This window comes from Amphiprion ocellaris, chromosome 19 (assembly GCF_022539595.1).
Source record: "Amphiprion ocellaris isolate individual 3 ecotype Okinawa chromosome 19, ASM2253959v1, whole genome shotgun sequence".
Taxonomy (NCBI): Eukaryota; Metazoa; Chordata; class Actinopteri; family Pomacentridae; genus Amphiprion; species Amphiprion ocellaris.
Genome location: NC_072784.1, coordinates 9,317,519 through 9,345,299, shown reverse-complemented (window position 1 = coordinate 9,345,299; position 27,781 = coordinate 9,317,519). Strand labels below are relative to the sequence as shown.

At 41.4% G+C, this 27,781-nt stretch overlaps 2 protein-coding genes across 10 annotated transcripts in view; both read left to right on the top strand.

The window, feature by feature from the left end:
• Nucleotides 1-97: 97 nt before the first annotated feature.
• On the top strand, nucleotides 98-14,390 carry LOC111583435 (globoside alpha-1,3-N-acetylgalactosaminyltransferase 1-like). Of its 3 annotated transcripts, none has more exons than XM_023292538.3 (11): nucleotides 98-354; nucleotides 2,665-2,908; nucleotides 4,086-4,118; nucleotides 5,692-5,739; nucleotides 7,827-7,883; nucleotides 9,418-9,450; nucleotides 9,562-9,696; nucleotides 9,773-9,905; nucleotides 9,974-10,169; nucleotides 10,255-10,474; nucleotides 10,542-14,390. In XM_023292538.3, the coding sequence occupies exons 2-11, from the start codon at nucleotides 2,850-2,852 to the stop codon at nucleotides 10,678-10,680; spliced, it is 1,053 nt and encodes a 350-aa protein (XP_023148306.2). In that variant the 5' UTR covers nucleotides 98-354; nucleotides 2,665-2,849; the 3' UTR covers nucleotides 10,681-14,390. The 3 variants fall into 3 exon arrangements, with proteins under 3 accessions (XP_023148306.2, XP_054861165.1, XP_035814187.2); XM_035958294.2 differs by lacking the exon at nucleotides 98-354 and adding an exon at nucleotides 1,374-1,523; XM_055005190.1 differs by lacking the exon at nucleotides 5,692-5,739.
• A 1,465-nt stretch (nucleotides 14,391-15,855) lies between these two features.
• The window catches only part of LOC111583436 (integrin alpha-3-like), a 30,312-nt gene continuing 18,386 nt past the window's right edge, over nucleotides 15,856-27,781 (top strand). For 5 of the 7 annotated variants that reach the window (XR_008599755.1, XR_008599757.1, XR_008599758.1 and 2 more), the window contains exons 1-14: nucleotides 15,856-16,126; nucleotides 17,065-17,234; nucleotides 20,990-21,117; nucleotides 22,031-22,116; nucleotides 22,850-22,986; nucleotides 23,063-23,169; nucleotides 23,351-23,443; nucleotides 23,613-23,672; nucleotides 23,776-23,929; nucleotides 24,510-24,703; nucleotides 24,784-24,872; nucleotides 25,295-25,428; nucleotides 25,542-25,619; nucleotides 25,794-25,861. Coding sequence is in view for 2 of the 7 variants with exons in the window: in XM_023292540.3 (XP_023148308.2) it covers nucleotides 17,077-17,234; nucleotides 20,990-21,117; nucleotides 22,031-22,116; nucleotides 22,850-22,986; nucleotides 23,063-23,169; nucleotides 23,351-23,443; nucleotides 23,613-23,672; nucleotides 23,776-23,929; nucleotides 24,510-24,703; nucleotides 24,784-24,872; nucleotides 25,295-25,428; nucleotides 25,542-25,619; nucleotides 25,794-25,861 (1,486 nt within the window). In the remaining 5 variants the exon portion in view is untranslated. The remainder of the gene's footprint in view (nucleotides 16,127-17,064; nucleotides 17,235-20,989; nucleotides 21,118-22,030; nucleotides 22,117-22,849; nucleotides 22,987-23,062; nucleotides 23,170-23,350; nucleotides 23,444-23,612; nucleotides 23,673-23,775; nucleotides 23,930-24,509; nucleotides 24,704-24,783; nucleotides 24,873-25,294; nucleotides 25,429-25,541; nucleotides 25,620-25,793; nucleotides 25,862-27,781) is intronic. The other 2 variants (XM_023292540.3, XM_023292539.3) reach the window with 2 other exon arrangements.

Here is a 27,781-nt window from a genome sequence, read left to right as displayed (position 1 = left end):
GTTTTTCATGACGGAGCCTCGGGCAGGTGTCCGGTTTCTCCCTCAGTGGTTCCGTTTCTGCGGTTCCCGGGGCGACGGTCCTCCTAGCGGACGCTCTCGGGGTGTGGTCTGTATAACGGGCCGCTGGACTCCCGGAAGAGGATGCAGCGAAGCGGCGGCGGCTGTTTACCGGATCAATAATCGTTGATCGGGGGGGCGTTCGGCGGACACAGACACGGTGTTCGTGGCCGGGTGGAGGGAAACCGGAGGTCTGAGTCCGCGGAGCACCGTACAGCGGCGGCGGCAACGGCGAGAAACGCTGGAGCTTAAATCCAGCGTTTTGTCAACGGAGTCTGGTACAGAGAAAAGCTAACGGTGAGGGTTGTGTTAGTGTCACACACAGACGCACAACACACACAGACACACAACAGACAGACACACAACAGACAACACAACAGACAACACAACACAGAGACACACAACACGCAAAGACACATAGTAGACACACAACAGACAACAACACACAACAGACAACAAAACACAGAGACATACAACAGACACACAACACACAGAGACACACAGTAGGCACACAACATACAGACACAAAACACAGACACACAACAGACAGACAACAGACACACTACATGCAGATGCACAACAGAGACGCAACAGACACAACACATAGAGGCACACAACAGACACAATAGACAGACACACAACACACAGAGACACACAACAGACAAACAGACACACAACACACAGATGCACAACTCAGAGACACAACACATACGACAGACAACACAACAGACAGACACACAACACAGAGACACACAACAGACAGACACACAAAAGACACACAACAGACAGACACACTGAGACACGACAGACAACACAACACACAGACGCACAACACACAGTCACACAACACACAACAGACAAACAACAGACGCACAACACAGACACACAGCAGACAGACCACATAAACAGACACACAACACACACACGCACAGCACACAGACACACAACAGACGCCTTTGTGCCGTTCAGATTACCTGTAATGACCATAACCAAGATAATAATGCATCAATCAGAGTGAACTGCTGTCATACGTGTCCGACTTCTCTCAGTTATAGTTGTTTATTCTGCAATGCCAAGTAGCTTGATATGAAGGACCATTCCTGTTGAGAGGACTGTTGTTAACAAAGGTGTTAATCTGAAGGCGTCTTCCCAGTAATGGATCAAGTTCACGAAAACCCCTGAAGAGGAACCATGTTTAACTCAGCCCTCTCGTAGGTGCACAGGCATGTCCTTAACCTCTTAGCGCACAATTCCTCCAATCAGAAGATCCCGGATACTGTAAATTAGATCCTCCCCGTTGTGATTCATATGTATCTTTCTTTACTGTTCCCTTCTCCATTAACTGCTGACTTCCGTCTCAGTTATATATTGTCCAGCTTCTAGTTGACGCACTGACTCCAGTCATCAGTATTTTATCAGTTCTCTAACAAGAAGTCTTCAGGACATGGAGTGACCTTCAGTACTAAGTGAGTGTGTGAGAAAGTGCATGTATGTATGTGTGTCAGCAATGAGTGTTGGTGCATTTGGACGTAGGCTTCTGCGATTTGCCCTCTATTGACCTCATCAGTTTACCTTTGGCTTATCCCAATTCACATAGTGTGGGATAATGTTCAAGACCTGTGGTCCTATTATGACTCTTGAACTTGTTTTATGACTCTTATCCAGGTTGTTTTCTCTTGACTAGATCCTTGCTTGTGTTGTATCTACTCTCAGATGTACGTCGCTTTGGATAAAAGCATCTGCTAAATGAAATTGTAGAATTCTCATTCTTCATGCCTTTTTGAGTTGGTATCACCCCAATTTGTAGTTCCTCCTGCAAATCTCAGTGATACAGCAGTTTGAAATCATGAAGAGCATTAAATCATAACATCTGTAGTATCTGACCTGAGACGTGTGTTAATCATTACATGTTCAGGAATGTTTAGATAATTTGATGTCGATGAGAAGGGGCTCCTACGCCCGGGTCTTGAACATTGTACTTTTGTTTGATAAGAGGGACCCCATAGGTTGGGGTTTCACAATCAACCACAAACCTATATAAGTGAACTCAGAATGTTATTCTCAAAGGTTCATATTGGCTGAATCCTAACGGACAGTTTCTGTTTGATCGATGCTCGTCTTCTTTATAATAAACTTATTATGAAGAAAGTCAGTGTCAATGAACAGTTGTTCTTCACCTGCACATCATGAATGTCTGAGAAACTACACATCATTATAATTTTACTACACAGACACACAACAGACACACAACACACAGAGACACACAACAGACACCCAACATACAGACAGAGAGACACACAAATGCAACAACACAAAACAAACAAAAAGACAGAATGAAGCAAAAAGAAACACAAAACGAACACAGAGACATGGGTCTGTCTGGTTTTGGTTTTGTTTGTATTTGTGTGCTTCTGGCTCTGTTTGGTTCTGCTTTAGTCTGGTTCTGGTTCTATTTGTTTTTGTCTTCTTCAGTTTACATCAGTTTGGTTCTATCTGGTTTGTGGTCGTGCAGCAGCTCATCGAAGACTCCTAACTCTCTGTTTCTAGCTGACTCCGCCCCCCTCTCTCTCTCTCTCTCTCTCTCTCTCTCTCTCTCTCTCTCTGCAGCTCGATCAGCCCACTGCTTCCTCATCACTTCCACTCAGTCTCAGCAGGATGACAGGCAGGATCTGAACCAGAGCCAGGATCTGAACCAGGACCAAGACCTGAACCACTATCTGGATCTGAACTAGGAACAGGAACTAAACTCACCACAACTAGGACGAGGAACGTGTCATTTCTCAGAACCAGAGATGCCCCTGATAAACGGAAAAGCTGTGACTGCGGTGCTGCTCATAGCTCTGCTTCTGGTGTGAGTACAAATACTCTGACTGTACTACTAATACTGCTGCTGGAGTGAGTTAATGTACAAATATTACCACTAGTTCTAATACTGCTGCTAGGGTGAGCTCATATGCTTGTCTGTGTCATAGTATCCTTCTGTGCTGAGTGCATTTGATTTATTGTATTCAGAAATGGGATTTATTTAGATGTGATACTGATAAACACATAAATACTACAGAGTAAGTCAGCAAATTAAAATGAAAACATCAGTGATTCAGTCAGTGTTCTCCTCTGTGCTTAACATCATGATACTGCCACCACCGTGCTTCATATTATGATACTGCCACCACCGTGCTTCACATCATGATGCTCTTGATGGCCTCTCTCACTAGTCTCTTTCTTGTAACTCCTTCAGAAAGTCATAGTTGCCTTGGTGGCTACAACTCCAGGTTTGTTTTCAGCTCTGTGCAGTTTCATTCTTTCCAACTCAGCAGTGATGATTCATGAGTAAATATAGTCACAGATTTTGACCACAACATAAGATAAACTATATTGATCCATCACCAGTGGAATTTAAATGTTACAGCAGCTGGATACAGACGAGGATGAAAGCAACAGGATGAGAATAACAAAAGTACAGTAAAAAATAACGATATAATAATAAGAGTGTCATAGAGACAGTGCATAAGACATAATGGACCTACGTATGAATGAGTACATATTAGACGCGCTGAGTAAACATATGGATAAGTACACGTTTGACTTGATGAATTCCCATGTATACCGGTTTGGTATGGAGGATAAATGTTTCCACAATTCTGTTATTGCAGTGAAAAATGTTATTGGGTTTTAGATTTCTGAAGATGTCGGTCAGGCTCCACAGGTTCACTGTAGCTAAGCTGCTGTGACTGAGGCTGGGGGATTCATGCTGTTTCTGTTCACATTCACTCCCCTGAGTTCTGCTGTGTTTTCTGTAATCTGAGAACCGCTAAAAAAGGAGTGGCTTTAATGAACCGTCGCACTCTTACCAACATACATCAACACACACCAACGCATACTAACGCACAGCACACACCAATACACGCCAACACGTTAACATATACCAACACACACCAACACTGAGTGCCATTTAACTCCACTGTTTATCCAAAATTAAATTCCCTTTTTTAAAACAGATTACTGTTTGTTTGTGTTTGATCCCACAGGATTCTGTACTGTTACGTCTCCCAGTCCTACAGGTAACACACACACACCTACACACACACACACACACACACACACACACACAGTGAACAGAGGAGCAAGTTGTTGGAGATACATTGAGCATGGGGAAACATCTTTCTACAGCTGATGAGCAGAGTAGAGAGAAACGTCCAAAATGAGAAGCAAAATGACACAAAAGGGACAAAACTGTACCAAAAACCTATGAAATGGCTGATGAGATACAAAGTGATAAAAACAAGACACAAAATGACACAAAACAAGAAAAACTTGACCTAAAATGACTGCAAAGAGACACACAACAACATGAAGACAAAAAGACCAAAACAAGACGCAGAATGGAAAATAAAACTGTCCCAAGGAGACACAAAGTGACACAAACGAGACAGAAAACAAACCAAAACAAGGCAACCAAGGCAGAAAATGTCAAAAACAAGATATACAATGCAAAAAAATACATAAAGTGAGAAGAATGAGGAAGAAAACAGCCAGGGGATAAAACTGGAAGAAGGAGACATGAAATGAATCGACAGTTTCATGGTTTATTGAAGGGATTTAATCAGGCTTCATGCCAGTGACCAATAAAGCTTCATGTTTTTGTGTTCAAACTTGTTTTCTGACCTCATTGTGTCCAGTTGAAGTTGATTAATTAACAGTAGCGACGTCCAGATTTGAATGTCAATGTGACTCAGCTGATTCGGCTTCTCTCGCGTGAGTCCAGAACAAACCAACAAACCCAAGGGAGGAAAAGGGAACTGACCACAGAGACATGCAAAACTACCAACTCTGACTTCACCTCTAAGAGACATCGCTGCAAAGACACGTGAAACCAGCAAAATTCAATGTGAAGACAAGCAAAGCAGTATAAGTGAGACACAAAATGACCACAACAGATTAAAACAACACCAAGAAAAAGAGACAAAACTACAAAAAATGAGACACAAAATGACTCCAAAGAGAAGCAAAATGATCCAAACGAGACATAAAGGGACCAAATTTGACAGAAGACGACGTTAAATAGACTAAATGGATCATGAAGAGTCAGTTTGTGATTTGACAGATGAAATTTTCTGCTTTGAGTTTAGTCTCTTTCTGAGGGTTGCAGCAAAAACAAACTGAAGTCTTTGTGGTCTGACAGTGTCAATAAAGAAATTCCCCTGAAAGAATCTGGAAGCATTTATCCAGTTTCACCACTGACTCAGAGCTACGGTGGCCCTGAAGGCTCAGTGCAGCTGCTTAACCTCACTGTGGAACAAACTCGGCTGCAAAACGGCCGAAGTCTAACACAAACTGAACACAAATACACATAAAGTGAAAACCCGACCCAATTGCAAAATATCAAATACATAAGACGTGAGTGTGACACGACAACGTTAAAAAGAGAGAAAGTGAAAAGGAGAAACTTACAGATCTGTAAAGAGAAACCTAAAAGAGAAATGAGACTAAAATGAAACACAAACAGGAACAATAAAAACATCACTTAAAAGATGCAGAACGACCAAAAAATGAGACACAAAAGCGCAGAAATGAGTTTGTTCTTATCGTCTGTCAGGAGGGTCAATAACCGATCGTGTGTTGATGTCTTTGTAGAGTTGTTCTGTCCTTTCAAGAGAAGAGCAAAGCTACAGAAGACGACACGTAGGTCTCACCTGGAACACTGATCATCCAATCAGAGACCTCTAAACACACACACACACCTGAACGAGACTCTTCACAGGTTCAGTTTGTCATTTTAGACCAAAACTTCTGTTAAATATTTTGGCTTGACTTCAAGAGTTTCAGACCTGAGAATTTTATTTTCTCCCTAAAACACAACTGAGATAGATAGATAGATAGATAGATAGATAGATAGATAGATAGATAGATAGATAGATAGATAGATAGATAGATAGATAGATAGATAGATAGATAGATAGATAGATAGATAGATAGATAGATAAATACTTTATTAATAGCAGCTAACATACAACAACATAAAACAACAAAAAGGCTGGTTAGTAACATTAAAGGTTAGTATATACTCTGAAAATCTTGCTGTACAATACTATAAAAAAGCTTCTATTTTTAAAATCTATAGAATATTAAATGTAATTAAAATTCAATATACAGTATTTACACATTTCAAGGCACGGTGATTTTAAAGTGAAGCTGAGTGATTTAAAGTGACTTGACAGGTAGTAGGAAAGCAGTTTTGTCGAACTACCTACGGTTCATGGACATTCTCTAATAATCACGTTGGTCCTGATGTGATTATGACTGTGAGCCCCCTGACCACTCAGTGATGAGTTGTACAGTCTGATGGCCAGGGGGACAAAAGAGGTCCTGAGTCTGTTGGTGGAGCAGGTCAGAGACAGCAGCTTGGAGCTAAAGTCGTTTTTAAGGTTCAGTATCTCCAGAAATAAAACCATCAGATCAGAATGACTGAATGGATCCAGCACAGGACACATTTATAATTAGTAAACCTTGAATATGGAAAAAGGTACAAAATATTCATGCCAGGCTGACGTCGTGTTTCCAGAAAGTTCCTGTAAGTGACAAACTTTAAGTCTAAATATCTAAAAATTGGAACCTTGTCTGAAATTCTCTAAATTCAGCCAAAAATATTTAACAGAACTTAGTTTTGGGGCTTCAAGAAGTCATAAACTGAGTCAGACTGAAGCAGTTTGAAGTTTCTAACAGACTCAATCAAATGTATTTTAGAACATGGAACCTTTATGTAAAGACGCAGACCTGTTCTGTCAGTGTTCTGGTTTACACTGTTCCTAACTGTAGAGAAACCTTTAGGCAGAGAAAGCCTGAAACCTTTATTACCTGGAATCCTTTACATATTTGTTTTCCCTGCATAACGTCTTAACTCTGTGATTTATGACGTGATCTAAGTTCACCTGGACAGGTACGCTGAGTGTTGTGTGTTCAGGGTGGAGGCACATTAAAGCCTTTTTAATCTTTGAATCAGTAAGTGTGATAAAGCTGCAGGTGTGTTCGACCTCAGACCGACAGTCCTACTCGGGTAAGAGCAGGAAGTCACATAGTATCTGCAGAAAGTTCTCAGCTGCCACAGTTGCGGACATTTTCCATCTTTTGTGACTGTTTTACATCATAATTTGGCATCTTTTTTGTCTTTCTGTATTTATTTGCATTTAGCTTTTGTTGTTTTGCTCATTTTACATCTTCTTTTGTTTGTTTTTCGTTACATTGTGGTAATTTTATGTGTTATTGTGATTCGCTGCATTTGATTTCCTTGTTTTGTGCTCATTCTCATTTATTTGACTCGTTTTTGTGGTTGGTTTATGTATGTTTTTGGTCGCCTTTTATCTTATCTTTTATCTGTTTTTGTAGCCTTTGCATTTAATTTTATTCTTTTTGAGTCTGGTCTTGACTGTTTAGAGTGCCAGTGGTTGTTTTTGTGTCAGATGAATAACTTCATACAAATCAAAGTGTAACAGGACAGAAAAGACAGAAAAGACAGAAAGACGATCGAGTCGTTTTATCTTGAAAATGTTCAAGTAAACTGCAGCTGATTGACAGATAATAACAGGTTAATTGGTTGATTTAATCTGTTTCAGTGTGAAGCTGCACAAAGACGTTCCTCACATAACTTTACATCACAAAAACACACAATGTCGATAAAATGACTAAATCAGTCAGTAGGTGTTTCACCTTTAACATGGTCTGTGTGTGTGTGTTGTGTGTGTGTGTGCCTGTATATGTCGGTTGTTGTGTAGATCTGATCCTGAAGCATTTGTGACTCGTCATGAGCTTCACCTGGTGTCTCCAGACCAGTAAGAATTCTTCTTCTTCTTCTTCTTCTTCTTCTTCTTCTTCTTCTTCTTCTTCTATGAATAATTTTCATCAAACATGTTAGTCATTTTCAATCATTAATCTGAATTTTTATTTCTAATATTCTTACATCGTGCAATAACTTTAGTTTCAAAGTTTTTCTCTTTAATCAGTTTTGTTTTGTTTCTCACATGCAGATGTCAAATAAATCCATGTTTTAGTCCACAGTCACAGATATGTTACTGCAGTAAAAGTTCTGGCTGGCGTCGGATCAGCAGCAGGTTTATATCAGTTTATATTCAGCAGATTAATCTGACAAAGACGAACAAAACAAGCTGATCCACTAGTCTGGCCTCAGTTCTTCTGCAGTCTTTAACTTCTGCTCAGATGTTGAATCGTTGGAACATTTAATAACATTTACTAAATTGAAATGAAATGAATGTTACAATCTTTTAAAGTCTGCAGACAAAATATGAAAAATCTAAACTGATTTTAAAATGTCACAAACTTGTCCCCCCCAAAATATAAATCTAAACTTACAATCAAAGTGTCACAAAATATAAAAACAATGTAAGATTTCATCAAAATATTTTTTAAGTCAACGGTTTTATCAAAAGATCATTTTAAGAAATAATCATATTTTAAAATGTCAAAAAACCAAATTAAAATCCAAAACTCCTGGTTTAATCTGTAACTATGAGTTGTATGTTAAACGCTTGTTCTGTCATTCTGTCCAACTGTCAGATTAATGTGGAAACTACTCAAGTAGAGTAACTCAGAGCTGGATTTAAATAAATGTACTCAGTTACTTCCTGCTGTCAGTAGTGTGTGAACGCTGCCACCTGCTGGTCAGAAGCAGCACAAAACATGTTTTATTTGAATCACAAGGCGTCTTAAGTACAACAAAGCTTTTTATTTTTCATCCTAAAACAAGAACAGAAGGCAGAATGAGTATTAGACCCCATGTTAAACACTAATTCTTTAATCTACAAAATGTCAACATTTATCAGATAGACACCATAAAAACAGAATCATCATCATTCTCTTTTAAACAGTCTGTGAACGTATCATCTGTGATGTGTTTCCATCAAGAAAATTTACCAAATCTGAGCCTAAAATCTGATAATCCAACAAAATCTCTTTATTCTACATGTTTCCTTTAAAGATTCTGCTAAAACAAAACACCTGCAGGAGATTCTTCCTTCCTGGTTCCAAATGATTCTTCATGACAAAATGAGCAATGACACAAAACTGTCCTAAGGGGTCTTGAAGTGACACAAAACACGAAAAATGAGACCTTTTGTAAGAAATAAATGTATTTATTAGTCAGACTGTTAGAGAGACTGAAAGCCATTTAGAAGCCCGTAGAAATGATTTTAGAATTGTGTTATACTGCACAGAAAATGAAAAATTAGCCCACTGTAAAGTGTCCTGCAGCGCCACCTTCAGGACAAAACTGTATGTCTGCAGCTCCACTGTGTTCTGACTGTCTGTATGAGCTGTTTAGATTGTTGATCTCTGATGTTTGTGTTTCAGTTTGCGGTACAAACAGCCAAGCATCGTGCAGGGGTGAGTTTAACCTGATGGTCGCTGCTGCTGCTGCTGCTGCTGCTGCTGCTGCTGCTAATGTTGTTGATCTTGCTGTTGTTGTTGATCTTACTGTTGTGTCTCTGACTGCAGTCGCACCGATGTGGTGGCGGTGACGCCTTGGCTTGCTCCTGTTGTCTGGGAGGGAACCTTTGACTCAGGTTTACTCGACAGCATCTACAGACCAAAGAACATCACTGTCGCCGCCACCGTGTTTGCCGTCGGAAAGTAAGCGAAATTTCAATGCCGCGGTTTCCACGTCACCCTGAAGGCTTCTGGATTTGACCTCTGATCTTGTGTGCAGGTACATCATGTTCTTAAAAGACTTCCTGGAAACAGCAGAGAAGTACTTCTTCGTTGGTTTCAGGGTGCATGTATACGTGTTCACCGATCGGCCAAATGAGGTGCCCCAAGTCAAGATGGCTGCCGGCCGACAGGTAAACAGTCACCTACGCAGACGCCAGCTGCTCATTTGGACTTTCATTAACGCCTCTTCCTCCTCCAGCTTACAGTGATGCCGGTGCCCAGCTCCAACCGCTGGCAGGAGATCTCTGCTCGCAGGATGGAGCTCATCCAGACGCTGATTGAGAAGAAGCTTCGCAATCACACTGACTACATCTTCTGCCTGGACGTCGACTCCAAGTTCCACGGTCGCTGGGGAACCGAGTCGCTGGGCGGACTGGTGGCCGTGATCCATCCAGGTCAGGGACGTTCTCCTCAGAGCTCTGTTCCTTATCCAATCAGATGATTCAGACTGTGTGACATCACTCCTACCTGTGTCCATAGGTTACTATAGAAATGAACGCAGCAAGTTCCCCTATGAGCGAAGACCTGCCTCCAGAGCCTATGTGGCTCCTGGGGAGGGCGACTTCTACTACTGTGGTGGGGCCTTCGGAGGCCTCCTGCAGGAAGTTCATCTGCTCGCCAAAACCTGCCGCCAGAACTTTGAGGCCGACGCCAAAGTTGGCATCGAGGCGGCATGGCAGGAGGAGAGTCACCTGAACAGGTAGGTGGTCTGTGGACAGGTACTGACCCTCAGTGTGTTCTGTAATGACCTGTCTCTCTCTGCTCAGGTACATGTGGATCAACAAGCCTAGTAAGGTTCTGTCACCTGAATACCTATGGCAGGATTTCAAGTCCAAAAATCCAGAAATCCAAATCATCAGGTTCTCTGGAGTCGTCAAGAACTATGCTGACATCCGACCGAACTGAACCAGACTCCCCTGGACTTTACATCAGCCTTGCCTGAACTGGACTTACCTGCACCGGACTTCCCTGGACCAACCTGAACTTGACTGACTTGGACCAAACCTCATATAAACCCGACTCACCAGATCCAGACAGGTGAGCCTCATCCAGACCCACCAGGAAGAACTGAATCAACCACAGATCTGGAGCTGGTTCACATATGTCTGTAACACCTGAGCCTTACCCACAATCCACTTCACTAAGCCCCATGGGTGGTTGCGAACTCAGGACCTGTAGCTAACACTGCATCATCTCTACTGAGCATGTGTAGCTCTGAAACTCTGGATTCACTTTAGATGCCTTTCAGTTGACTGATGCAACGTGATGACGTTTAGTCTCAAACCAAAGAATCGAAACTCAGGTGTCCCACACTTGGTGCAGTGCCTGAATGTACCCTGCTGCAGGTGAAGGTGATAGTGTTAGCATGCTAACAACAACGAGCCACATAATCAAAGGGGACTTGTGCTAAAATGACCAGCACTAACCATCACTAGCTTTTGTGTGATACAAAAGCTACTAGGTGATTTTTGCACTATATTAAAAAAAATAAAAGGTAGGTCAGGTGAGTCAGATACTATAACATTTCTGTAGCTTGTTTGGCCCCAAGTTTGGCCCGTGTGTCCTCAGACATGCTTTTAGCTTTCACTATGTTTAGTTTGTTTAGCTAAGTTTACCCTGTTTAGCTTAGTTTAGCCTTTGTGTGCTCCACAGATTTTTCAATAGCTTTAGTTACGTTTTACGGAGCCCCTCTGGTGACATGGTAAAAAAAAAAAAAAAATTGTGGCCACAATATAGCTATAACGTGCGCACAAAATACTAATTCGTGGCCACAAAATACTAATTTGTGGCCACGAAATAGGTATAATGTGCCAGTTCGGTAAAGTTGGAAAGATATTCACAGATTCGGACTTCCGGCATCAATAACTCATGAGATATACGTTGTAAAAACATAAACGATGCCTCTTTCAAATCGTTGTAAGCTAGACAATGTGCTACGAGGCCAGTTTTATGAAAAGTCGCTGTCTTTCCAGCTGCAGAATAACTTTGATGTCTATGCACAGCCGGCTGTGCGACGAGTGAACAGGGACCGTCTGCAAAAAGCAAAACCGCTGCAAACAGCGAAGAGAGACACTACACAAATATTCAATAATTGCACTCTTATTTACTGTAGTGTAACCAAAATCACAAGTTTACTCTGTTAAACTAAGTTTCAGCTGTATGTACAGATTTTCTGTTGCTTTTGCTAAGATTAGCGTAATGCTAAGTTTAGCCCGTGAATATCACACACTGTATTGTACCGTTAGCTAAGTTTTGCCAGTTTATTTAAGCTTAGCATGTTTGGCTGAGTTTGTAAATGGTCCACACGAATATAGCACTTTAAATCTGAGCAGCCTTATCATAGTGGACAATCCGCTAACACCTCGGCCACGACCGCCAGTTTTGCATGTTAAGCAAAGTTTTGCCTGTGTGCAGAACAGGAAAAGCTCTAACGTCTGATTCACACCTCAGATGTATGTTGGATGGATTCATGGCACCACTTTCAGGTCTCTAGGAAAATGCTTCTTCCTCTCAGTCTGCTGTTTCTGTTCTGTCTTGTGACCAGTCTTCATCTGTCCAGGTGAGGTTTGGATTGTTCCATGTGGTTGCGCTGGTGCTGTTTGTGCTCAGGTGGGTCTCACCTGTACAACAGTTTGAACCTGCTCAGGTGTGACACTCGCTGCTTTGTGTTGCGTCTTCCTGTCAGCTGATGATGAACTATTTAATCTGCTGCTCTCATGTAGTTGTTGCTGATTTCATGGCTTTCACCAAAGAATAAAACTATTGTCAAAATGTATTTAATGTGTAAAATCTACCATTACAATTGACACATCTGAGCAAGAGTTTTATGTTTAATAGAAAAATGTTGATGTTTAATGAGCTGATTGTGTTGATTATGTCATTGTTAAAGTCTGACTGACCAGATGTAGACTTCAGGTATAAACCTGTGGTTGACTGCTCAGTTCACACAACATTCTGTGCTTCCGCTATTATTAAAATCCACTTCGCTTCAGGAAATACCACGTTTAAAACAGAAGGTTCTGTACAGCTTTTAGATTGTGCGGTAAAGCAACACTGCAAGTTTTTTAGTTTCTCCAGTGAATTTTACATTTTAATCAGCTCTCTGCTACAAATGTTCTACCAAACTTCGACCGTCTCTATTTAAAGGAAACCCTGCAGCTGCACCGTTTTTAGCTCCGCCCACAATGATTGTGGTTGGTTTAAAGCATTGTTTCTCAAAGGGTGGGGCATGACAAGGAGGGCACAAGCGACTGGAAGGAAAGGTCCATCTTCACAGAACTAATCCGCTGAACTATTGTTTTAACATCGGCCTGTTTAACGTCGGCCCAACAATACTCAAACTGCGCTGTCACACTAACCAGCCCCAATTCATTCTGCTGCGCCCACGGCGATTAGCTATTAGTAGTTGCAGAGAATGGAGAAATATTTGACCAGGACGAAAAGGAAAACAGAGCAGGAGATAAACAAGATACAACCTCCTGAAAAAGTCAAGAAAATATGACAAGGCTTATCTTGCGCTTGGCTTCACCGCGAATGTGGTAGGAAGTGAGGAGAGACCCTTGTGTATGAGACCAAACAAATTAAGAAGACAAAGATATTACATCCCTTAGAATTGTCTAAACTAGGTTTAAATATTTAGGATTCGTTTCATACTGGTGTCAGACTGTTTAAGTAGGTTTAAATCTTTTGAACTGGATTCAAACTTTGTTTTGGACTGGTTTCCCTTTGTAGATGTCATGGTCGGGATTCCGATGTTTGCAACTGCAGAGCACATGGAGGCCTGAGAACTGGTTCTGTTTGTGCTGTCTCTGTTTAATAATCTGTTATCAGTCCACAAACAACAATTAGCACTTCCTGTTCAGCCCATCAGACTTCCTGTGACACTCATCAGTGACCGAGTTTCTCTGAAACTAATGAAGATGTTAAATCAGATGTGAGTCCGGTTCTGCTGGTTACTGAGGAAACAATATCTGTGGTGGCTGATTGCATTCAATAAGTCAAAATACTATGTACTTTAAAAGTAAAAGTACTTATTCTGCAAAATATTGCATATAATTGTGAGATAATTATTGGTTTATCGTGTTCCGCTTGTTAATGAAGCTGATGATAAAAGTGAGTTAACTGTGATGTTTCGTTTATTCCTCACTCATTGTTTTAACAAAGTAGAATAAGTACTAGCTGTTCTAACCGTCCGTTTCTACAACAGAACAGAAACTAACAGTCTAACGTGCTGGTGAATGATGACGTACTCTTCTTAAAGGACTCTGAGATGTTGGAGGACATTTTGTGGGACGTGATGCCTTTTTTGTGGTTGTTTATATCAAATTTTGGTCATTTTTCATCTTTTTGTGGTCATTCTGTGTCACATGTTGGTTGTTTCATGCGTTTTTGTGATTTTGTGTCACATTTTCATTGTTTTATTTGCATTGGATTTGGGTTGTTGCTTGGTGAATATCATCCTTCTTGAAGGACTATGAGGATGTGGAGGACATTTTGGAGGGCAACATCATATTTTGTGGTGGTTTTGTATCACATTGTGGTCATTTGTGTCTTTTTGTGGTCATTTCAGGTCACAAGGAAATCGGCTGCTGAATCTGAATAAAGTGTGAAACATTTTCTTTGTGTTTTTACAACAACAGAATCAAGATCAGACTCAAAATTAGAAAAACTTTGTTTGACGTGTTTTCTGACGAGATGCAGGACGTCAGAGTTACTCAGCTTTGATCAGATGCTCTTTGTTGGTTACTAGTGAAGCATCTGATTGGCTATTGTGTGTGTGTGTGTGTGTGTCTGTGTGTGTGTTTTTATCTGTCTCCTGTTGTGAGGGCGGCTCTGTGGGCAGGACCTACTCTAGCTGATTAACTTGACCTAGTTAACTCTGTCACACTTAAACTGACCTAGTAAATTTAAGAAAATCTAAACAGAACCTGCAGACGGTGTTCAGTTCACAAACCATCGGCTCAGCTGCAGTCATTTCAATGAAATGTTGATTTAATCAATATAGACAATGAAAAAATCCAGACTGATTCTCTGTTCATTGTCCTGGTCGTGTTGTAAAGCAGCTAGAAACTGTTGGAAATAAATATTAAGCTGCAGCTCACAATTATTCTCTCTGTGGAGTTAATCTGTGGATTATTTTCTGGATCAATTGATAAACTTGGTTTCTAAAATATCACAAAATGTTAAAAATGTGGATCAGAGTTTCCTCAAATGTCATGTTTCATCCAAAGATTTTTAGTTTACTGTCATAAAGGAAAGAAATTAGAAAATATTCACACTGAAGAGGCTGAAATCACAGACTTTAGACTTTTTATATTAAAAATGACTCAAATTAATGAATTAACGATCAGAATAGTTGGAGATTAATTTAATAATTGACAACTAATCAAGTGTTAATTGGAGCTATACATGCCTTTACTATTATACATGTTTATAAGAGTCAGTCTGCTAAATAGAGCGGTTTGGTTTGATAGTAACAGAAGAAACGACCCTTATATTTACCAGCTAGCAGGGTTCATTCAAAATCACACACGTTTAAATGACATCAGGCGAGCTGTGAAATGTCCCTCCAGAGTGTGCATGTATTTGTGCATGAGTGGAAGGTTCACTGATTAGCTGTGTTTTTTAAAATCAGAAAAGCGAAAACCACAGAACGGAAACTGCAACAAAGACAGGAAGTTGAATCAACGCAAAACAAATACGTGTGTGTGTGTGTGTGTGTGTGTGTGTGTGTGTGTGTGTGTGTGTGTGTGTGCGTATACAGTCAAAGTTCAGCTCTTATAATGTAGTGTTAGTAAAACATTCACTTTCACACCCACATATAAAATGAGTGTGTAGAGAGAATCAAGGTGCCCTTGCTTGCTCAAATGTCCTACATCCATTTATGACCTTGTGTGTGTGTGTGTGTGTGTGTGTGTGTGTGTTTTATTATTTTTATTTCTGTCTCTGTGAGGACCTTTAGTGTAGGACAAACCTGTGAAGACCTGTTGGATGGACCAGTGAATCCGTGTAATAATGGCGGCCCCTACAAGGACAGACAAACTTAAATTTTAACAAGTGTGTGTGTGTGTGTGTGTGTGTGTGTGTGTGTGTGTGTGTGTGTGTGTGTGTGTGTGTGTGTGTCTGTGAGAGACATTATTTCATTGAGGGCGAGCGAGAACAGCTGGAGAATGAGAATGAGAGAGGGAGAGCGAGAGCGAGGCACTGAGCGTGTGCAGATCAGTCAGTCAGCAGACGCAGTAGAAGTGAGACAGAGCAGAACGGGACGAGGACGTGCTTTACCTTCATAAACAAACAAACAAACCAACAAACAACCAAAGCGACGAAGGGGCTTCAGTTTGAAGACAAACAGGTCTGAGTCTTTGTTTCTGCTTTAACGTCATATCTCTGTGATTCTCAAACTTCACTGTTTAATGTTGGTAAATTACCTGATTTATTAAAACTGACATTTTGAGCTGAAGTTACAGTGTAGAGACACTGTAATCAGAGTATAAATACTGTAAACCTGAAGCTGAACAATCAAGTTCTTCCTTCATGAACAAGAAGCTACTTCTTTGTTGATGTTAAACTCAGCTTAATGTTTGTTTTGTAACAGATGCAGTTCCTATATTTATGCTCATGTATGTAAATAAAGTGTTTTATTAGGTGTTAGAACAAGTTGCTGCAGTGAAAGTAGAGAAACAAAATACGGTAAAAATCTGAGGAAAATAGTGTTTTTCTTTATTTACCAACATGAACAGCAGTAGAACCACAGCCGTAGGATTAATACAGACTTGCAGACATTTCTAACACACCGTCCATGTTGAGTGCTTAAAATATATTTTGCATAAAATACTAAGCTGACAAATAAATAATATACAAGTTAGAAACGTCTGAGGAAATACAAATAATTATGAAACAGTTTAAACTCCATCGGTCTGATTCTGTTTGTTGTTTATGTTGTTGGTAAATTATAATGAAAACAAGGATAGAAGAACTTTATTTCATTCATTAATTTCTTTAATCCCAAATGAGATTTTAAGATTTTAAGCTCAGTAAAACACAGTATCGTCCATGTAGAGAACATCAACGCTGCCTCTCCACCAAAACTTGGGTAAACACTGAATATTTCATGTGATCATACGGCTGAGATTGGACTCACACCTGTCCAATCACACCTGCAGACGTCGGCCAATCAGGTCACATAACCTCAGAACAAACACCTAACAGTCTGGTTTTCTGTGTTCAGTCTTCTCAGGCAGCTGCAGTTTTGTTCTACCTGTTCCACTGATGCTCTGGTGTCGTCCTCAGGTGTGTGTCTCCATGGCGACAGGTGTGTGTGTGTTGCTGAGTGTGTATGTTGGTGTGTGTGCAGCATTTAACCTCGACACGGAGTTTCCACTGCTGAAGACGGGAACCGATAGAAGTCTGTTTGGACTCTCTGTGGCTCTGCACCAAAACCTGAGGACAGACAGTTACCTGTGAGTACCAATTACCTGTATGTCTGTATCCTGTCTGTCTGCCTGTCTGTCTGTCTGTTGCCTGTCTGTCTGTGTGTTACCTGTGAGTGTGTCCTCAGGTGTCTCCAGGTAAATGATTAATCTGATCTCAGACTGTAGTTTTGTACTGAAACCACGTCAACATGCACAGAGCAGCTGCTCTCTGATTGGCTGACAGATGACCCCATAAAGCCTGATTGGACTGTGTGTGTTTTCTGACGAACATCAAAGAACTGACTCAAGACCTGAAAACTGTTCGGAGAAATACATGAAAACACATCAGAAAATATTAATGAAATATCAGAAACTACAGTAAAATATGAAAATATTTTATGAAAACACACCAATAATAATCTAGAATTATATGTAATTATAATAATATCAGCCGTCTTTGGACTGAACTCTGTTCAGGTGAACGTTTCCATCACCCTCTCAGTCTTTCTGTTCCACTGTAGATCCCACAGCTCCAACATTAACTCAAAGAACCACTTACTGGACTCCAGTTCTATGCTGGAAACAGAACAACTTTGTTCTGTTAGAACATCTGGAGAACATTATGTTGTTGATGGTGAAGTTAGAGAGGAGACGCTGTAGAAGAACATGGAGAAGACAACATGTCGTCCTCTTTGAGCTTAACCAATCACCATCAAGCTACTCAGAAGTTCTTCTGTTGTTCCTGCAGCTGTTTGAAGTTCTCCTCCATCTTCACGACGCTCTGCTGGTTGACAGAGCAGCTGCTTCCATCAGATCAAACACACCAAAACTCTTCAAACCCTGTTACCCTCCAGGAATTCAGAGTCAGGTGGATCCTCTGCAGTGTTAATAATGTCTCTGAGGAAATATCAAACAAAAGGACGAGGAACTGGATTTAACTGTCTTTATTGGGGCTGTTCAGGTCCTTGAGGGGTTCAGGAGGTCCGAGAACGGTTGTTGAGTCAGTTGTAGTGATCTTTGAGGATTCTGTGATGTTGCTGTAACATCATTAAAAGATAGAGTGAGTGTTACATTCCTGCTCTGCTGGACAGTAAACGTTTATCACGCATGTTGGCGTCAGAGTGAATCAGACGCTGACAGGTCACATGGTACTGCAGCTTATTCTTCTCTGGTTTCTAAGTAGATTTACAAACAGCAGCAGTGAGAACAAACCTGTAGAATTTCCTCTGAGATGAATCCTTCAGAAAGACAATATTCAAAATTCGGCCTCCAAAGTAGAAACTTAGTGAACCAAAGTGAATCCAGCTGTGATCAATGAAACTAAACAGAGTCCATCTGTGATTCCCAGTCAGTCTAACTGATGGACATGGTTCTAAAATGAGCTGTGAACAGCAGAACTTTCTCAGTTTTGGACCTCTAATTGGATTGGAATCTGTCTATGTCTGCATCATGGCTCCACATGGAAAACAATTGAACAGAGGAAGTGAAAAATCTGACTGTGAGACTTGACAAAGATGGAAAAGGATCCAGGAAGATCAATGAGCAACTAAAACCAGTGAAGCACAGAGTCAGCAGTAATCAGGAGGAGACATAGTACCACTAATCAGAGCCCCTAAAATGACTCATGGATGGAAAATGGACAGTGAACTACTTTCACATTCTAGCTGTGAAAAACAGACGGCAGCTGCTTCAGATGTGGCACAGGGGTTATCAATGGAAATCACAGTTTGTGTGAAGCTCAGACAGTGTGAAAGACACTTCAGAACATCAACCTCTATGGATGAAGGACAAGAACAAAACCTGACTGCTGCTCAGAAATAAGCTTCCAGATGAAAGTTTGCTGAAGAACATGAAACGAAGTCCGATGACTGTTGGAGAACATTCTTTGGTCAAATGAAGATAAATTAGTTGGGCTCAGATGGAGTCCATCATGTTTGGTGTGAACCTGACCAGGACTAAAACAGTGAATGCAGAGTCCTGACAGTGAAGCACGGAGGTGGGAGTGTGATGATATGGGGCTGCATGAGTGCAAAAGTGTTGATGACATTTCTAGATGCACTATAAATGCCTGAGGATAAACCAAAATACTGGCTGATAAGATGAGTCTCAGTCAGCAGAAGCTGGAAGACGAGGAATATTCCAGCAGGAGAACCATCCAAAGAACATCACAAAGAAGCTTCTACACAGGAATAAAGTGAAAACCAGAATGTCTAAAATGACTAAATTGTTTCAAAATAACTCAGACTTTGTCTAAATTACTGAAAAATTGTCCAAATTCTCAAAAAATTTCAAAATACTTTGAAATTTAAAAAACAATGATTTTGAAATGCGTATCAAATGATGCAAACCTCCCAACTGAGTCAAAATTTGTTGAAAATTACTTGAAACTGACTTGAGTTTTGTCCTGAATTAATTAAAACTTGTTAAGAACTACTCTGACACGAGCTGGAAGCGTTTGTTTACCAGACTTAAGTCCAACCAAACTCGTCTCTTATTACTTTGAAGTCTGTCAGCAGAATCAAGCCGCTCCATGGGCGGGGCCTCACTGAGGTCACTCAGAGGTCACCCAGCTGTCTGTCTCTGCCGTCAACATGACGACGGCCTCTCTGTGTTCTCTAATTGGATTGGTTGAAACAGTAATGTGGTTTCCTTCTGGGAGCTCTTGGGTCAGGAGGTCAATGTCTCCTCTGATTGGCTCAAAGTCCCGCCCATCAGACGTCTGCTCCTCTCTGATTGGTCGAACAAGAACATACAAATCAATAATTAGATTTAGCAGATTTTATGGATCCTTGAGGCTCCTAGGAGACATTTGGAAGGAAGGTCGTGCAACCTTGAGAAAGCTCTTCGGTTGGTACACCTTGAGGACATGAAGAGGGTCATTGAGTAACCTGTAGAGGTCCTTGACAAAGTCATAAATTAGTTTCCAGGACTTATGATGAATTACAGAGTTCCTTCAGAAGATTCCAGATGCTGTTGAGCAAAACCTTTTTTCATCATTGAATAATCTCTAACAGTCCTTGAGAACATTCTACATACCTTGAAGGGCTCCCAGGAGTCCACCAGAAGTCTATGTAAATTGTAGAGGTCCTTGAGACGTTCCAGGATTAATCTGGAAGTCAGGATGTGAAGGTTAGAGGAGGAATCAAAGTATCAGTCACTGAGAATGTTCAAGGAGAGCACAAGGAGGTTTCAAGGTTTCAGGAAGCCTTTACTGAGTTCCAGGTGTCCCAACAATCTCTACATGACACCTCTGTCATGTGACACCTGTGACACCATCATCACCATGGTAACACATCTAAGATCAGATCAGAGATCACGGAGAGGTCAAACAGGAAAGAAAACACACACACACACACACAAACACACACACACACACACACACACCTACACACACACACACACACACACACATGCATTTCTATGACTTTCTTCAGACCTTCAGCCAAGAAACATATATTGATTTATGGGGACTTGCTGGTTTTGTCCCCAAAAGGACGTCGAGTCCTGACAAAGTGAGTGCGTCCCCACATTAGTAGTCCCCACAGTAAAACACTCAACAGTCTGTGTCAGTGTGTGTGTGTGTATGTGTGCGTCTGTCTGTGTGTGTTGTGTGCTCTTGATGCTCTTCAGACTCAGACGCCTTAATTATTTCACGACTATAACACAAAGAAAAGTCAAATATAGAAACATTACACCAATGGTGGGACCTTCAAGGACCTCCAGGACATTCCAGGTGTCCTTGAAGGGCCTCCAGGATGAGCTAGCAGAACCTCTCACCTGTCTCACCTGCGTTGTCCCGACAGGCTACTGGTTGGAGCTCCGAGGGAGAAGGCCGAGCCAAATGTTCCAGCCAAGCAAACAGGAGGAGTTTACAGCTGCCCGATCACTGCCAACCAATCAGACTGCAGCAGGATGAAGCTCATAGATCCAGGTGAGTCACACCTCTGGAACAGGTGCTACTGATATACGAGGTGCAGATAAAAGGTCTAGTGACTATCTGAGTTGTTTGTACACAAATTGCATCAAGGTGACGAACACAAAGAAACACCAAACCACCACCGTACAACTTTACATCTCATGATTTAATGTAAATAAATCATTCTTATTGGTTGCTGTGTAATTACTGATGTTTGTGTCAGCTAATCACCGAGCACCTTGTTATTCACTAAAGGAGAAATCCTGTACGTTTAGCTGATTGGCGGACTGATTAGCCCTGGCTAATGGTGTAATTACTGGCTGCCTGTGATGTTATCGGCGCCCTGGTGCATTATGGGTCGTCCATTCCTCACTGAGCAGTGACAGCTACTGTCTGTTTCTGCTTTATCTGCTGCTGAAAACAACACACTCTGATAGGATGATAGGTGGTCACCATGGCAGCAACCAATCAGACGAGGTAATTTATAACATGACACAGTAAAAAAAAATTCATCATAAACCACTGCAGCTGCTGTAGACACACACACGCACACGCGCACACACACGCACACACACACACACACACACACACACACACACACACACACACACACACACACACACACACACACACACACACACACAGATGTTCTCTATATATGGGAATAAACAGGATGGAGTCAGTTGGTTAAAATACTTATTGAAAGGTAGCAAAAATGTAAATGCTGTAAGTAATTTACTATGTTAAATCAAAGTTAAGTCAGTTAGTTATTATATTAGTTTATTACTCGGGTTCTTTCAGTGGGTGGAGCTACCATTACTCAGTGGGCGGGGTATTATACCTGGGAGGAGTCTCTTCCTGTGGGTGGAGTTCTTCAGTGGGACGAGTCTGTCTCTCTGTTGCTCACCTGTGCTGCTGCTTCTTCCAGACTTCATCCTGTCTGACGACCTGATTGAAGACATGTGGTTGGGAGTCTCAGTAGCCAGTCAGGGCCGACCTGGGGGGCGGGTCTTGGTGAGTCAGTGTTCTCATTGGTTGATGGAGTTGTTTCTTTGTAAGTATGAATGTAGTTCAGTTGAACAGAACTAACTAGGTAGCTACAGCCACTTGCAAGGACAAACTAACTAGGACTAACTATTAAACAGATTGACTAACTTTTAACTAAGAGATTAGCTAACTAGTTAGCTGTGACTAATTAAATAACAGGCCAGCAAAAAATTAATTAATAATTGACCGTAACTAGTTAACTTACCGACTAACAGATTAACCAGATAACTAGATCTAGTTAACTAACAGATTAACTGATTAACTGTTGAGAGTTAACTAACAGATTGACTGATTGTCACCTAAGTAGTTACCTCTAACTGGTAAATAACAGATAACTGTTCAACAAAAGGTGGTTTACAAACTACTAATACTAACTAGTTAACTAGCTACCATTAACTAATGTACTACTAACAGAATAACTAAATAGTTAACTGTAGCGAGTTACAAATTGACAGATCAACTAGATAGTGAAATATTACTAGTTAACTAATGGACTAACAGATTACTAACAGACTAATTATTTATAACTAGTTAACTAACTGACTAACAGCTTAACTAATAGTTCACCGAAACTAGTTAACTAACAGACTAACTAATCACTAACTTTATCTAGTTAACTAGCAGATTAACTACTAAACCAACTAGTTAACTGTAGCTAGTTGACAGGCTCACTAGCTAACCCTGTCCTCCATCTGTCCAGGCATGTGGTCATCGGTTTGTTAAACTCTATGGAGCATTTCAACTCAGACACATGATTGGCCGATGTTATCTCCGTGGAAACGACCTCCGGTATAATGAGAGCGATTTCCACTGGCAGAACCCGGACCAGGCCTGCAGGTAGGTCACATGACACATAACTGAAACCTGATGACCAGAGTGTTGCTCCGCCTCCTCACCTGCTCTGTGTGTTCAGTCACCTTGGTGATGTCACAGGTGAGGTCATGTGTAACATGGGGATTTCAGCCTCCATCACGCAGACGGAGGTCATCGTCGGCTCACCTGGAAGCTACGTATGGCAAGGTGACATTCCACTGTGTTCTGTCATCTACACTGTGTTGGATCGTGTTGTGTTTCTTCTGTTCTACTTTGTTCTATTCTACCATAATGGTTTTCTCTTGTTGACTCAAATTTAGAAAAAGGAATTTATCTTCAGCTGAATATTTCAAGTTGTGTGCATGTGTGTGTTTGTGTGTGTGTGTAGGAAACGTCCACGTCTCCTGGACAAACCCAGATGTTGAGTTTGACACGCAGAGAAGCTCCTTCCCCGACCTAGATCGCAGGAACATTTATATAGGTGCACTGTCCTTTTAAATCACACTCAGACCTGAACTCATGCACATGAAACATGTATGTTCAGACCCAGTAAGCAGATCATCACCCGTAATGTCTTTTCTCAGTATCAGTGATCAGTCAGACAGCAGCTGTGTAACAGACGGAGGATAAAATCTGAACTGTGTTTTCAGGATATTCAGTCACTCAGGCTCATCGCGTTCTCTCTGAGGATGATGAAACCATCATAACAGGTGACTGCTTCACTTTCATCCTTCTAAAAACAGTCCACTCGGTGACCAGTGGGCAGACAGATTGATTGGTATATTGATTGGTGCATTCATTGTTGATAAACAGGAGCTCCAAAGGACAGTAAAGACGATGCTTGTGGCTCAGTCCTGCTGGCGGTCAAGCGTTCTGGTAAACTGGTGATCCAGCAGACCCTCCGCGGCCAGCAGACGGGTTCGTACTTTGGTAACGCCGTGGCAACCGCCGACCTCAACAACGATGGGTAAGAAGACTTTGCAGGTCCTGTGACTGGTACTGGTTAGTAAGCTGTCTTGTCTTTACAGAATCAACACAGAGAACCAGGAGACCTTGAGCTGCTTTTTTACTGTCAATTATTAATATAGCTCATTTTGGTTATTTATTCTCAATTAACACAAACCAATCCATCAGGCTGTTTCTGTGTGAACATACTGAACTGAGCCTTTAAAAACTCTCAGTTTTCTGAATGTTTACTCTGATCCCATCATGTTCCCATTACATTAACTAACTCATTAACTCACTGGGTGACTGATTATGACTAACTGACTAACTGGACAATCCTGAAGCCAAACTAACTGTTGACTTTGGTTTTATCATTTAAGGAGGTTATTACTTCTATAACTGACTAGTTTAATAAGTGAACTTGTTAACTTTGACTAGAGTATTTGATGTATTTCATTAGTTCTGTTTGGCCTCACGGTGTAGAAATATTACTGAGAAGTCACAAACTCTAAAAAGGAGCTTTAAAATTATGTTAAAGAGAAACCTGAAAAAAATGTGGCCAATATTTAGATTCAGATTCAGCCTCAGACTGTGTCCTGCAGGTGGAACGACCTGCTGGTGGGCGCTCCTTTCTTTTTCCAGCGTCATGAGGAGGCGGGTGGGGCTGTTTACGTCTATATGAATAGAGGAGGGATGTTTGATTCTGAACCCAGTGTGGTGCTGAGAGGGCCGGCCGGGTCAGCCTTTGGTATGGCTATTACTGCGGCTGGAGACCTGAACCAGGATGGCTTCCAGGGTGAGGACGAGACATTGCACCACTCAGTGTTAATCAACAATATTTAGTAACTAATAATCAAGTGACACGTTATTTTCCAGACTTTGCAGTTGGAGCTCCTTTCCACGAAACAGGAAGTGTGATGATCTGGACCGGGAGCAGTGAGGGCATATCTCCGCAGCCAAGCCAGGTCTCATTGACTTTCTATAGGAATGTCTCCACAGTGCAGAAGTGTCCTTCCAGTGTACGAAATGTCCCTAGAGTGTAGAAATATAATTACAGTGTAGAATGTGTCAACAGTGTGGAAAGGTCCCTACAGTGTAGAAATGTTCTTATGGTGTAGAAATGTGTCAAGAGTATAGAAATGTCCTTAAAATGTAGAAATGTCTTTACAGTGTAGAAAGGTCCCTACAGTGTAGAAATGTCCTCACAGTGTAGAAATGTCAACAGTGTAGAAATGTCCTTACAGTGTAGAAATGTCCTTACAGTGTAGAAATGTCCCCACAGTGTAGAAATGTCCATACAGTGAAGGTTTAAACTGAAGCTGGTTCCCACAGAGTGTAACACTGAGTGTACAGATGCACTTTTGACTTCACCCCTGTTTCTGTCCAGGTAATCCATGGCAGCAGTGTGTCTCTTAGGTTCAGGACATTCGGGTACTCCTTGTCTGCAGGTGTGGATGTCGATGGGAACAAATATCCAGACCTGCTAGTTGGATCTCTGGATGACACTGTCGCTCTGCTCAGGTACCACTTACTGTACTGCAACAGTATTGAGGTAGAGTCTGAAATACTTGTACTTTACAGAGTTTTTCTGGTGTTATGCTTCTCATTGATTGGTTGATTGATTGATTCCTCAGATCACGTCCAGTTGTCCAGCTGAATAAAACACTAAGAGTTGAACCGAAAATTGTTGACCCGAACAGCTGTGACTATTGGTAAGACACAAAGCTAAACCTTGCTAACCATGCTAACAGACTAATGACCGAACAGCTAAAGACCTGACAGCAACCTGACCTACATGCTATCAGTTTTTCATGTTAGAAAAACAGACTGACCCTCGATGTTGAGCTGGAGGTGTGTTTAGCATGCTAACAGACTGTTTCTCTCAGTGTTCAGGTGGAGGTGTGTTTCTCATATTTGTTCAGTAGAGGAGAGAAGAGCGACAGAGACAACATCAGTAAGTAAACAGACAGTTTATTCATTTTTTTGTCTTATGTTTCTGATTTTAGGAAACTAGAAATGTTGCACTGACAGCTTTAGCTTTCTGTTTTCTTTGTGCAGTTTACAATAGCAGTCCTGTGAAATATCACTTAAAGGTGAAATGATTCTAAACTGTATTATTATGTCAGTACTTGGAATACTCCTTATTAATTCTAACACCAGAGTGTTCCCTCTGACAAGCAATCAGAAAATAATCCTTTATAAAGACAATATTTAAAGTTCAGGCTCCAGAGTTGAAATTCAGTGAATCCAGCAGTGACCAATGAAACTAAACTGAGTCCAGCTGTGATTTCCAATCAGTCTAACTGATGAACATGGTTCTAAAATGAGCTGTGAACAGCAGAACCTTCTCAGTTCTGCACCAATGGACTGTGTCTATCTATGTCTGCATCATGGCTCCACATGGAAAACAATTGAACAGAGAAAGTGAAAAATCTGACTGTGAGACTTGGCAAAGATGGAAAAGGATCCAGGAAGATCAGTGAGCAACTAAAACCAGTGAAGCACAGAGTCAGCAGTAATCAGGAGGAGCCATAGTACCACTAATCAGAGCTCCTAAAATGACTCCACGGACAGTGAACTACTTTCACAATCTAGCTGTGATAAACAGACGGCAGCTGCTTCAGTCTTGGCACAGCGGTTATCAATGGAAATCAGAGTTTGTGTGAAGCTCAGACAGTGTGAAGGACACTTCAGAACTACTACAGTGAATGCAGAGTCCTGACAGTGAAGCACGGAGGTGGGAGTGTGACGATATGGATGAGTGCAAAAAGTGTTGATGACGTTTGTAGATGCACCATGAATGTCTGAGGATAAACGGGAATACCGGCTAACCTTGACTAAGTGTCACTGAAACTGTCCCTGCAGATACTCACCTGTCACCTTTTACCTGATCATGTCTTCAGCTCGTCCAGTTTCCAGCAGGAACAGAAACGTTCTTGTCTGATGTGAACTCTGACAGCAGCTGCTAACCAGCGTGTCTACAGTCAGGATGTTAATTACAGCAACCAGCTTCCTTTGTGTGTGCGCGCGCGTGTGTGAGTGTGTGTGACTGATTGACAGGACACAGCTGTCAATTAACACCAGCTGTTAATCAACAAAGTGACACACACTCCTCAGGGAGCTGCTTGTTCTCCTGTCCGTCCTGTCTTGTTAATTTTACCAATCACAAATGAGGTCACACTGTTGCTATGACACTACGCCTGCACACACACACACACACCTACACACACACACACACACACACACACACACACACACACACACACACACACACACACACACACACACACACACACACACACACACACTGCTGATGACATCATGCAGTGTCCTTGTGTGTCCTGTGTGTTTCTCTGAATGATAAATCACATTAGAGAAACTGATATTATTACATCTGAGACGCCCACGCTGTTGTGTATGTGTGTGCGTGTGCGTGTGTGTGTGTGTGTGTGTGTGTGTGTGTGTGTGTGTGGTGTGTTCTGGTTCTGTCTTGTTAATTTGACCAATCAGACACAAGGTCATACTGACTGTGTCTCCGTGGATCCTGATGTGTCTGTAAACTGTCCACTACGCTGGAACCAACCAGACTCCATCCAGATACCTGCTGATTTAACACCAGGCCACATGTAGAACAGACTGAGGCTGAATACTGATGTACTGAGTTCAGCTGGAGCAAATAGTGGGAATCCACAAATGGTTCCATTCAAATTTCTACTAATTTACAATTTTATTTGCTGACATCTATTACTTAAAGGAATATCAGGTTCTGTTATCAAAGTGTAATCATGTGGATCCACAGATTTGTCAAAACGTGAAAAATGTTTGTGTTTTCATGCGTTTGTATTTTCATACGTTTCTGTCTTCGAATGTTTGT